The 12,224-nt window shown below is 54.6% G+C and overlaps 1 protein-coding gene across 5 annotated transcripts in view; it reads left to right on the top strand.

Annotated features, from left to right (window-relative positions):
- The window catches only part of ADAMTS14 (ADAM metallopeptidase with thrombospondin type 1 motif 14), an 82,116-nt gene extending 70,858 nt beyond the window's left edge, over positions 1–11,258 (top strand). For 4 of the 5 annotated variants that reach the window (XM_045439508.1, XM_045439509.1, XM_045439510.1 and 1 more), the window contains exons 19-22: positions 794–1,001; positions 5,570–5,699; positions 5,827–5,937; positions 8,495–11,258. In XM_045439508.1, coding sequence (XP_045295464.1) covers positions 794–1,001; positions 5,570–5,699; positions 5,827–5,937; positions 8,495–8,976 — 931 coding nt within the window. In that variant the 3' untranslated portion in view covers positions 8,977–11,258. Of the gene's footprint in view, positions 1–793; positions 1,002–5,569; positions 5,700–5,826; positions 5,938–8,469 lie in introns of all 5 variants that reach the window. The other variant, XM_045439513.1, reaches the window with a different exon arrangement.
- Positions 11,259–12,224: the final 966 nt, after the last annotated feature.

Here is a 12,224-nt window from a genome sequence, read left to right on the forward strand (position 1 = left end):
CCCGCCCCCCCGCCCCCAGCTTCTCATCCGTAAAATGCCAGACGAAGTTTGGGGCCTTTTTTGTCTTTTAAAGGAAGGGGTTGGCCGAAAGAGCCCTCATTCGCTACAAGATGTCTCAGGAACCTGAGAGGGGAGTGGGTTGTGGCCGCCCCTCCCGCCACCCCACCAGAGCCATTTTCGTCTTTGTCTAATTCATCCAGTGGTATCTGCTTACGGTGCTCTTGGAAGCTGCTCCGTGGCCAAAAGACGGTGGGAGACCACCAGCTTAGCTGATCGGCACCAAAACTCTGCAGGTGCTGACGGCGATAGTAACAGTGCCTGTCTTTATTACATGCCTACCGCATGCATGCACTCTGCCAAATGCTTTTAAGTATACACGTCCTTTAACTGTCCCAAGAGCCCCAGGGGCGGGGGTTCAACTCTACCAGCCATGAATCTCGTGCTGTATCTCAGCACCTAGGACAGTACCTGCCCACACTCCGATATTTACGAAGTGCCGAAAAGAATTCTGATGTTCATAACTTGCCTGCGGACGTGCAGGGTGCCAGATGTAAAGGTGCATCATACCCGTGCATTTTTCAGATGAGGAAGCAGAGGAGATCATAAGTGACCCCCCCCCCCCCCTTATGGCAGCTGCAGAGCCCGTGGACGGTTGTCTTGGCTCCCAGCATTCTGAAGCTCAGACCCACTTGCCAGCTCCTGCCCGCAGCGATTCAGGGGGTGGGAGAGACCCTGGGAGGAAGCGTCCCCATAGTCCCGCCTCTCCTTCACCTTTTGCTTTGTCTGTCTCTAGGTGGGTGATGGAAGAGTGGGGTGCCTGCAGCCGGAGCTGTGGGAAGCTGGGGGTGCAGACCCGGGGGGTTCAGTGCCTGCTGCCCCTCTCCAACGGGACCCACAGGGCCATGCCGGCCAAGGCCTGCCCTGGGGATCGGCCCGAGGCCCGGCGGCCCTGCCTCCGCGTGCCCTGCCCAGCCCAGTGGCGCACGGGAGCCTGGTCCCAGGTGAGTTGTTCTCAGAGGGTGGGAGGGGCTGAGCCAGTGGCCACCCTCTCTGGGGAGTCTGGGAAAAGGTGGGACGGGGTAGGGAGCTACTAAGAGATGTGGTGCTCCCTGGTGGCAGAGAGTCTCCGCCTGAATTTCCCTCCCCACCTCTGATCTGATCTGATCTGATCTGAATTTTCTCAAAACTGAGTCCAAGAACTCCTATGTGTGCTGGGCCATGGGCCTGGGCTAGGCCTTTATATTCATTCACTATGTGCTCTGACCTAGAACTGGGTCGGAACTAGGAGGCATGGGTTAAGACCCCCGTGATACAGGTGAGCAAACTGAAGCACTTTCTTGCATTCAAGAAATATTTACCAAATGCCAACTACGTGCCAGGCACGCTGTGCTAGGAATGCCTGGAATCCATCACCGACTTGTCCTCATGTAACTTACAGTCCAATGAGAGAGACCTAAACCAGTAACAGAAGCATTTATAGATGGCGGTTGGAGCTGTGCGGAAGTAAATGGGGGTAATGTATCTGGGAGGACCTCCCTGAGGAGGTGACGTTTGTGTTGAGACTTGAAGGCTGAGCCACAGGAAGACCCTTGCCGTGTTCCAGAAACCAAAGGAGAGTGGGACTGGAGCTGAATGGAAGGGACAGGATGACAGAGAGGCAGGCAGGGATCAGTCCTGCAGAGCTTTATGAAAAGTTAGAATGTTTTCCAAGTGGGGCTTCTAGGTGGCTCAGTCAGTTAAGCGTCTGAGTCTTGATTTCGGCTCAGGTCATGATCTCACAGTGAGTTTGAGCCCTGTGTCGCTCTGTGCTGACAGCAGGGAGCCTGCTCAGGATTCTGTCTCTCTCTCTCTGCCCCTCCTCTGCTTGTGCTCTCTCGAAATAAATAAAGACAAACTTGAAAAAGAATGTATTCTACGAGCAGTGAGAAGCTGTTGAAGGGTTTTAATGCAGATGCTCCAAGCCCTGATTCCAGGTTTAAAGGTCACCTAGCAGCTCTGTAGAAAGTTCACTGCTGGGAGGCCAGGGTAGGAAAGAGGAGATAATAAGAAGGCTGTGGAATAGCCAGTCCAAGTGCTGCTGCCTGGGCCCTCGAAGTGGCCACAGGGAAATTTTTGTCTTGAGTTTTCTCTAAAAAATTCATTTGAAGGGTGCCTGGGTGGCTCAGTCGGTTAAGCGTCCAACTTTGGCTCAGGTCATGATCTCAAGGTTTGTGGGTTCAAGCCTCGTGTCGGGCTCTGGGCTGACAGCTCGGAGCCTGGAACCTGCTTTGGATTCTGTGTCTCCCTCTCTCTCTCTGCCCCTCCCCTGTTCACACTCTGTCTCTCTCTTTCTCTCTCTCAAAAATAAATAAACATTAAAACAATTAAAAAAATTTTTTTTTAATGTTTATTTTTGATGCAGAGGGACACAGAGTGCGAGTGGAGGAGGGGCAGAGAGAGAGGGAGACACAGAATCTGAGACAGGCTCCAGGCTCTGCGCTGTCAGCACAGAGCCTGATGCGGGGCTCGAACCCACGAACCATGAGATCATGACCTGGGCCGAAGTCAGACGCTTAACCGACTGAGCCACCCAGGCGCCCCTAAAAAAATTTTTTTTAATAAAAAATTCATTTGCTGTGACCCTTGAAGGCATTATGATAAGTGAAATCAGCCAGACACAAAATGATAAATGCTGTATGATTCCACTTACCAAGAGTGGTCAGGTTTATAGAGACAGAAAGAAGGGTGGTGGGTGCTTGGGGCTGGAGGAGAGGGCATGGGGAGTCCGTGTTTAATGGGGACAGGGTTTCAGCTTAGGAAGAAGGAGAAAGTTCTGGACGTGGAGGTGGTGATGGTTGTACAACATTGTGAATGTACTTAATGTCACTGAACCATGCACTTAAAAATGGTTAAAATAGTGTTATATATATATTTTACCATAATTTTTAAAACCTCTGGTCACAAAGATAAGTACAACAATGCTTAATTGTAATAGCAGAATATCAACAAATACCCTAAATGTCCATCTCTAGGAGATTGGACCAAAAAAATCATTGTCTGGGTGCCTGGGTGGCTCAGTTGGTTAAGTGTCTGAGTTTGGCTCAGGTCATGATCTCACGGTTTATGAGTTCGAGCCCCGCATGGGGCTCTGTGCTGATAGCTCAGAGCCTGGAGCTGCTTTGGATTCTGTGTCTCCTTCTCTTTCTGCCCCTCCCCTACTCTCTCTGTCTCTGTCTCTGTCTCTGTCTCTGTCTCTCTCTCTCAAAAATAAGTAAATATTGGGGCGCCTGGGTGGCGCAGTCGGTTAAGCGTCCGACTTCAGCCAGGTCACGATCTCGCGGTCCGTGAGTTCGAGCCCCGCGTCGGGCTCTGGGCTGATGGCTCAGAGCCTGGAGCCTGTTTCCGATTCTGTGTCTCCCTCTCTCTCTGCCCCTCCTCCATTCATGCTCTGTCTCTCTCTGTCCCAAAAAAAAAAAAAAAAAAAATAAATAAATAAATAAACGTTGAAAAAAAAAAATAAGTAAATATTTTAAAAATGTCAAAAAAAATCGTGGTCTGGTCATAGAATAAAAGCTTGAAGTATACTTACCGATGTGGATAAACCTCAGAGAAATAGGTAAGAAAAAGCACTGAAATATGAAGGCAGATCACTTCCAATGAGATACCATGCACATAAAGTTTAAAGAGGCACAACACAGTATTTGAAAATCTGCCAGAATGCTGATATATTCAAGCTGCTGGCGGTATGTGAACAGGCTTTCGTGACCAGGCTTCCTCATACTTTTCTGGATGCTTAGAATATTGCATAAGGAAGAGTATTTTTAAATACCCCAAATCCCCGCACAATGTAGGCAGATTTTGTTTTCTTCTCCTCAACACACAGCTTTATTTGTTTGAATATAAAACAGAAGACTGCTGGCCCACAAAGGGCCCTTAGGTAACGCTGGCAGCGAGGTGACAGGTGGTGGAAGACTGTTGCCCCTGTGAGACCGACAGAGCGTTCAGGAGCTGTTGGCATTATTCATCCTTGGGGGAGGAGCCATCCAGTCCCACGGTTTGTGTGGCCCTTAACGCTCGTGTCTCCCTCGGGCCCAGCAGGAGAAGTACATTTCTGTGGCCTCTCCCCCATCCTGTGGCCTGGTCACACGGTGCAGCCTTGCTTTTGGGGAGCCCCCGCCACCAGCCCCCGTCTCTCAGAGGAGGTGAGGCCTGGGGGTGACATGTGCAGCAGGCCCTGCAAACTGTTTGCCTCCGGCTCCTTTGTGCCCACACCTTTCCCTTTTGGGGAAGAAGATGCTTTTTTTGTGTGTGTTTTATTTTTATTTTTTTTGAGAGACAGAGTGTGAATGGGGGGGGGGGCACAGAGAGACACAGAGAGAGAGAGAGAGAGAGAGAGAGAGAGAGAGAATCTGAAGCAGGCTCCAGGCTCTGAGCTGTCAGCACAGAGCCCACGCGGGGCTTGAACCCACGAACCTTGAGATCATGACCTGAGCCGAAGTCAGATGCTTGACCGACTGAGCCACCCAGGCACCCCAGGAGACACTTTTTTTTGAAGTTTACTTTACTTATTTATTTTGAGAGAGAGAGAGAGTGCATGAGCTGGGGAGGGGCAGAGAGAAAGAGAGAGAGAAAATCCTAAGCAGCAGTTTCCATGTTGTCAGCGGAGTGCCCGACACGGGGCTCAAACCCATGAACCGTGAGATCATGTGTGACCTGAGCCGAAATCAAGCGTCAGACACTTAACCGACTGAGCCACCCAGGTGCCCCGGAAGACACTTGTGAACATGCCTCTGCCAGCTGAGTTTTGGTATGTTGAGGCACAGAGTCACCGAATGTCAGAGCTAAAGGGGTTCACAGCGACCTTGTCACCCAGGTCTCTCAGTTTAGCAAGTGTCACAATCTGGGTCCTTACATCCCATTGTTTAAAAAAAAATTTTTTTTAATGTTTATTTATTTTTGAGAGCGAGAGAGAGACAGAGTGTGAGGGAGGAGGGGCTGAGAGAGAGGGAGACACAGAATCCGAAGCAGGCTCCGGGCTCCGAGCTGTCAGCACAGAGCCCACGCGGGGCTTGAACTCACTGACCGTGAGATCGTGACCTGGCTGAAGTCGGACGCTTAACCGACTGCGCCACCCAGGCGCCCCCCCTTGCATCCCATGATTAAGATATCAAGTAAGTGGACCTACTTCAGGTCCCTCAGGCTGGTGGATCACAATAGGGGAGTTTGCCAGAATGATCCACAAAATATTTAAGGACCCAGGCACAGGCCAGACATGGTAAACACAGGCAAAAGTGCTGGAATGGGGTTCTGGAGGTCCCCTCCTGAACCAGGGTTAACCGTATAGGTGACAGGAAGGTTCGGCCATTCGCCTGGCCCAGGAATACGGACAGCTGGTGTTCTGTCCTCCTGAGGCTACTTGGAGCCGTCCTTGCATATCCCTCTGGTCAGTAGAAACCCGGGGCCCTCCTCTGTACCTTTCCGTCCCGGGCATTGGCTAGACTCTGGAGCTCACTGCTCCCTTCCTCTTGTCTCTCCACCTACCCCTCCCCGGCCACTGTGGCTTGACCCGGCCCCGGCCTTCCCGCGACAGTGCTCCGCCACCTGCGGGGAGGGCATCCAGCAGCGGCAGGTCGTGTGCCGGACCAACGCCAACAGTCTTGGGCAGTGTGAGGGGGAGAAGCCGGACACTGTCCAGGTCTGCAGCCTTCCCCCCTGTGAAGGTGAGCTGGGTAGGATGGGGGAGGGGGGCAGGCCCAGCTCCTCCGGCCTAGACCTGAAGCCCAGCCCAGCTTGCGTCCTTGCCCCCTAGAAATCCCCAGTGCTAGAACTGCTTGTCCCCACTCACAGGCAATCTCCAGAACTCTACAGCGAGAGCTGACATTCGGGAACTTGTGACTCCAGAAGGACAGTGGGCGCCACAGTCTGGGCCCCTACATCCCATTAACAAGATATTATCAAGTAAGTGTGTATCTATCTGGACCCAACCCCCAGCCCAAACCTTCCAGTGGTCGCCATGTCGCAAGCACAGGCCATGCAGTGGAACAGCCTGAGTTTCCAGGCTGTCCATGCGACCTCAGCCCCCTGGAGCCTCAGATCCCTCAGCTGTGGGCTGGGGGTGCTACCCATACGGGTCCACAGTCCCTTACCTGCAATTCCAAAATGTTGAAAGCTGCAAGTGGTGCCCTAAATTCGGTGCAGACTCATTTCGCAGCAGAGCCTGGCCTGACCCAACAAGAGATCAATTATTCTTTTGCTACAGAAACATTGCTGTAGTTATAAGGGGATATCCCACTCCCTATGACAGATGTTCTATAATATCAATATTACTTTTCTAACCTCAGAAGTTCTGAATTATCAGTCATATCTGGTTTCAAGGTTTTGGGATAAGCAATTGTAGATCTGAGCTGTCTTCGTAGGGTTGTTGAATTAAATGAGATAATGCACGCACTCCTGCCTAGCTGTCAGATAACAAAAATGGTGGTAGTACTTTCTCTCTGCCTCATGATCAGGAGCCAGTTAGTCCATCCTCCCATCTCTCCATCCATCCATCCATCCATCCATCATCCGTCATCCATGTATGCATCCATCCATCCATCTACCCATCCATCCATCCATCCATCCATCATCCGTCATCTGTCATCCATTTATCCATCCATCCATCCATCCATCCATCCATCTACCCATCTATCCATCCATCCATCATCCATCATCCGTCATCTATGTATGCATCCATCCATCCATCCATCTACCCATCCATTCATCCATCCATCCATCCATCCATCCATCCATCATCCGTCACCTGTCATCCATGTATCCATGCATCCATCCATCCATCCACCCATCTATCCATCCATCCATCCATCCATCCATCATCCATCATCCGTCACCTATGTATGCATCCATCCATCCATCTACCCATCCATTCATCCATCCATCCATCCATCTATCCATCATCCATCATCCGTCATTCATGTATCCATCCATCCATCCATTAACGTTAACTGAGCATCTGCTATATACCAGCCATATACTTCCTTCCTAGATTCTTTCTCTCTCTCTTTTCCTACTTCATCTTCTCAAGGACCAGGGTCTGACAAGACAAGTAGCAGAAAAATCACAGACTGTAAATTCTAGCTGGAGGACCAACTGGCTATGTGACCATGTGCAGATCCCTAAACCTCTCTGAGCTCAGCTCATCATCTCACTCGATGCCCACAGAGGATCTTCTGGCTCCAGCCTGGCTGCTGCTCTGCCCCTGTTCTGAGACCCAGGCTGCACAAGTGCCAGATTTCCTTCCCTTTTCTGTCCAGGAGCAAAGCGTCGGCTCTGATTCTGGTCCTAGAATTCTGGCGCCATCTAGAGGCCACTGGCTTTCCTTTTTTTTTTTTTTTCCCCCTAATTTTCCTGTTGCCCTAAACCAGCCCCCGACCCTCTGCCCCGTCCCTAAACACACACACACACACACACACACACACACAGAGAAAAAATTAGCAGAAAGCAAAGTTCCTGCCTTCACATTGTCTGGAGAGACCTACCTGGAATTATCACAGAAACACAAAACGATTTTTAGATATCTGAACCAAAGCAAATGAAAGTTATATAGTGGGCACCCCTATATGCCAGGAACTTTATAAATGTTATTTATAATCATAATGTTATTGTTCATTGGTAAGTGTCTAGCATTATCCCCATTTTATAGGAGAGGAGACTGAGGGTTGGAGAGCTTCAGTGGCTTGCCCAAGGGCTCACACTTTTTCAGTGGTGGAGCCTCAGTTGGAACCCAGATCTGCTTGATTCCAGATTTATCGGTGGAGGGCTTAGTGTTCCAAATGTGTGTTGACGGGTGGCAGGATGTTGCCTCGGCTTGTCCCAAGTGTGGGTTACCTGGGCATTTGCCTGGCCCTGGCCCGAGTGGATCAGTTCCTTTGGGTGGATTGGGAGGGGACCAAGATTCCTACTTCACTGAGAGCAGGGTTTCCAAGCTTTGCTGCAGGTCAGAACCACCCAGCGCCCAGGCCACACTGGCCGTCCAGTCTCCCCGGGCGTGGGAGGTGCGCAGTGCCTATTTGGAAAGCCCCTGGGGGATTCCACTTAGCAGCCACATCTGACGACTACTGATGTAGGCCCGTGGTTCTCAGATTGGTCCACGCATTGGAGTCACTCGAAGGTTTTGTTGAAACGCAGAACTAAGCCCCACGCCCAGAACTTCTGATTCGGTAGGTCTGGATGGGGCGTGAGAATTGGCATTGCTCACCAGCTTCCAGACGATGCCGATGCTTCATGTGTGGAGACCCTTTTTGAGAACCACTGCTCTAGGGGATTTCAGTTCCTCTTCCGTAAAATAAGGGCTCTTACTCGGGCCAGTCTCTCCCTTCAGGCAGGCCCGTGGCACCCTCCAGGGCAAAGCTTTAGATCAGGTCCAGCAAGGGCGGGAGCTGGAGGCCGGCGGTTGGGGGGGCCGAGTGGGAGATGGAGGCGTCCTCCCGGCAGTGGTCCTTGTGCCATATGCGTGCAGCGGAGCCCTGCGTGGGGGACCGGTCCATCTTCTGCCAGACGGAAGCACTCGATCGCTACTGCTCCATCCCCGGCTACCACCGGCTGTGCTGTGAGTCCTGTTCCAAGACGGCCCTGGGCCCCGACACCAGCCCGGACCCTGGCCTGGCCTCGCCGCCACCATTCTCTACTCCCGGGAGTCCGAAGTCCCCTCCAGATGCTGTGGAGCCCACTGTGGGAACAACAGGGTCAGATGCCCATCAGCACGGCCAGCCCACACAACTCCCGAGACCTCTGGGCACCAGCCCCCCGGTGACCCAGCACCGCTTTACTCCCCAGACACTGGGCCCCAGAGCAGCTGGGGGCACTTCCCCTGGCACCCCCCGGGGACTGCCTTGGGGCTGGACCAGGGCACCTGTGCCAGTCTCCGAGGAAAAAGGGCGGCTCAGGGAAGACCCGAAGCACCCAGGCACCAGCCTTCCCGCCACCTCCCTGGGGACATGAGCCCCGCCTCGCCTATCCCGCCAGTCAAGTTTACACTGTGTGCTGCCTCAGAGACCGCCAGCTCAGAGGACACGCAGCGGGGGCAGCGGCAAACACAGACTTCCTTCTAAATTATTTGCCTTCTTGTTGTTCTAGTTTGGGGGCTGTGACACTTGAGCCCGTGAAGCGGGCGCGTGAGGAAGAAAAAGATCAGGGGAAGCCCTAACCGGAGATACCTCAGCAAGCAGCCAGGGGGACAGTCGTACCTCTCAGGGGCTCCCCGTCTGTCTCTTGGCAGGACTGAGGGCCAGCTAGCACCCCCCCCCCCATCCCGGATCCTTCCAGCTGCCTGCCTTTGCCAGAACTTGTGGGGTCCACTATGGAGGTCCTGTCTATCTGGCCCCTCTGCCCAGAGAGGCAAAGCGGGACCAGGGAAGGTGAGGGGGGAGCACTCTCAGGGCAGTCCACGAGGAAGGGGGCGAGGGGTGAGTGTGGTCATGACGCTCAGGCTGCAGGGCTGGGGTGGGTGGGAGGCGAGTTCATCTCAGGCCCAGCTCTTCATAGCAAGAGCACCACACAGCTCCTCCAGCCAAGGCCAAGGCCAAGGCCAGAACCCACCTCACCCTTGCTGGCCAGAAGGCAGTGTTGGTGACCACCTCTGCCCCACGCACATGGCACCTCCTGTTACTTCCGGTGCATCCCAACCTCACCCGGTCCAGCCCAGAGAAGGGGGTCCTGGACAGTCTGGAATGCGTGTTCTCATCATCCGGGGCATGCACAACTGGTGCTAGACCCCTGGCCGCACCAGGAATGTCAACTTCGGTCGTCACTTTGCAGCATGAAAGGAGCCCGGCCCGGAAGGTGACTTTCTGGGACACAGGGATGTGAGTTCTCAGGTTGTGCCCCATCCATCATCGTTCTCTGCCGAAGACCACCCCTGCTGGAGTCAGGGGTCTTCTCCCACCTGGCCGGGGCTGGGCCAGAAGTTTGTGGTGCTAGGGTAACGGGGTGCAGTCAGGTCCCAAGGCTGAGGACCACAGTCCACCCAGGCCCAAGCCCCAGGGCAGGATGTGAGCCTTTGCCCCATGCCTGGCGGCGGGGGGGGGGGGGGGGGGGGGGGGAGGCATGTGAGCATGACCCACAGCATTGTGGGGGCGTCAGCTACTCTCCGTGTTACCTCCAAAGGCAGGTAACTTCCCTAGACCCCCTGGCTCCCAGGAGGCCCCTTGGGGTGCCAGGATTTCTCCCAAGGGTCCTCATTCCCAGTCACACAGAGGGTGTCCCAGACTCCTCAGCAGGTGACAGAGGTGCTTGCCTGCCTGCCTTCCTGGGGGCAGGAGGGCTGTTCTGAGCCAGGCTAGAGGCCTCGGAGCAGTGGGTCCCCACCCCCACAACCCCTGGAGAACAGAGGCCCGGAGGGGGCTCCCCAGCCGTCCTCTCCACCTGCTGCCACCCCCTCCCTGGGCCGCTGGGGCACACACTGAAATCATTCCTGTGATGTGAGACCCAGCCTGCTGGCGTTAGGGGTGTAACTTCCCATGCCTCTGAGATCCGGATCTTTACACGTTTATGTATTTATTAACATTGTCCTTGGTGTTTCGTTTTGGACCCCCAAATGGCATGTTGTGTTTTTCTCGTTGTCTCTGTTTTAGAGGAAAAGGACGGTGAAGCCTCCCTCTCATGTACTCTGCTGGGCAAGGTGCCTGGGGGTAGGGGATGGATGGGGGAGCAAAGCCGCAGAGGCTCGACCCTCAGCTTCCCTTTCTCGGCCTCACTTGCTCTTGGGCTCCTCGGAGCACCAGCTCAGGGAAGAGAGGCCAGAACAGCACCGTGGGCCGGGGGGGGGGGGGGGGGGGGCCGCCCTCGAGTAGCTCTGTGGCCTTGGGCAGGTCACCATCCGCGTGGAAGTGCCTGGGAGGTAGTTTTGGGGTGTGCATAGGGACAGCAAGGGGTGGCTTCCCTTGGGGGGGGGGGTGAGCACTCTTTCCCTGGAAAAGTCCAGGCGGAATGAGAGTGCCGGATAGGCGGGGGAAGGGACGTGACGCCGGGGGAGCAGGGAGGGCTGGCACGTAGCAGGAATAACTTAAAACCACCCATCCGTGGGGGGGCCTGGGTGGCTCAGTTGGTTAGGCCTCCGACTCTTGATGTCGGCTCAGGTTATGATCTCGCGGCTCGTGAGTTCAAGCCCTGATTTGGGCTCCGTGTGGGATTCTTCCCTTCCCTCTCTCTCTGCCCCTCCCCTGCTCATGTGTGTGCGTGCGCGCGCGCTCTCTCTCAAAATAAACATTAAAAAATCATTTAAAAAACCAGCCATCCGTGCTTCACACCTTGCTTGTGTCAGACATCACCAATCCACCACCGCACGCTTTTAAGGAGTGTACCCCAGGCCCTTCCCTGCCAGCCGTGGGGCTCAGGACGAGGCACAGAGGTCCGCTCCAGACCTCACATGCCTGTGTGTGGACCCTCTAGCCTCAAGCCCAAACTCCGTTTATATCCCTCCGCCAACAGCCTCCCCCTGGGAAGGGGGACATTCTGGACAACTACCCCTGGAGCCCAGGGGTGCACACACAGTGACATCCCTGCCAACCTGGGTGATGCTGGCACGGGCCCTCAAATCGCACTTGTGACCTCAGGCAGGGAATTCTGCAGGCCAAGGTACAGATGGCTTGCAAAGAGCAGGGTCCTGGGGCCCCGGGGTGGGCGGGGGGGGGGGGGGGTACGTGCCTTTTGCCTTTTGTACGGTGGGCAGAGTGGGGTCCTCTAAGAGCCCCAGCACCCCTGGCTCTGACGGAGGACCGCGCACACTTCGTGGGGCAGGGATACCACCTGGGCATGCGTGCTGATGTGCCCCTATCTTGCACCACGGGGGACATTGCCAGTCTGTCGCTGCGCTGAGCCCGGCTACCGCGGGAGCCCTTCGTGTAGGCGCCGTCGCGGGGTCTGGGAGCAGCGCTGTGGGGCTGGAGAGGTAATTTAAAATGTCACACCATTGGGAACCTGTGATCAGTCCTCCCAGGCCTAAGGGCGGTATCTCAAAGCGGGCCTGCAGTGCTCGAGGGAGAGGGACCCAGAAACCAGCCCCGAGGACCCTCCACCCACCATTACGGCCCCACAGAGTCTAGCATGGGGGCGTCACCGCTCTGGGGAGCCTTTGGGCCCTGAGATTCTGAGGGGCACGGCCCCCTCTGCCCCTCTGGAAAACGGCAGTGAAAGCGTTTGCCGTGCCTACCTCTGGAAACAACATGATCAGAAAATGCAAGAGACGACGA

The sequence above is a fragment of the Leopardus geoffroyi genome, chromosome D2 (assembly GCF_018350155.1).
Source record: "Leopardus geoffroyi isolate Oge1 chromosome D2, O.geoffroyi_Oge1_pat1.0, whole genome shotgun sequence".
In the NCBI taxonomy this organism is placed as follows: domain Eukaryota; kingdom Metazoa; phylum Chordata; class Mammalia; order Carnivora; family Felidae; genus Leopardus; species Leopardus geoffroyi.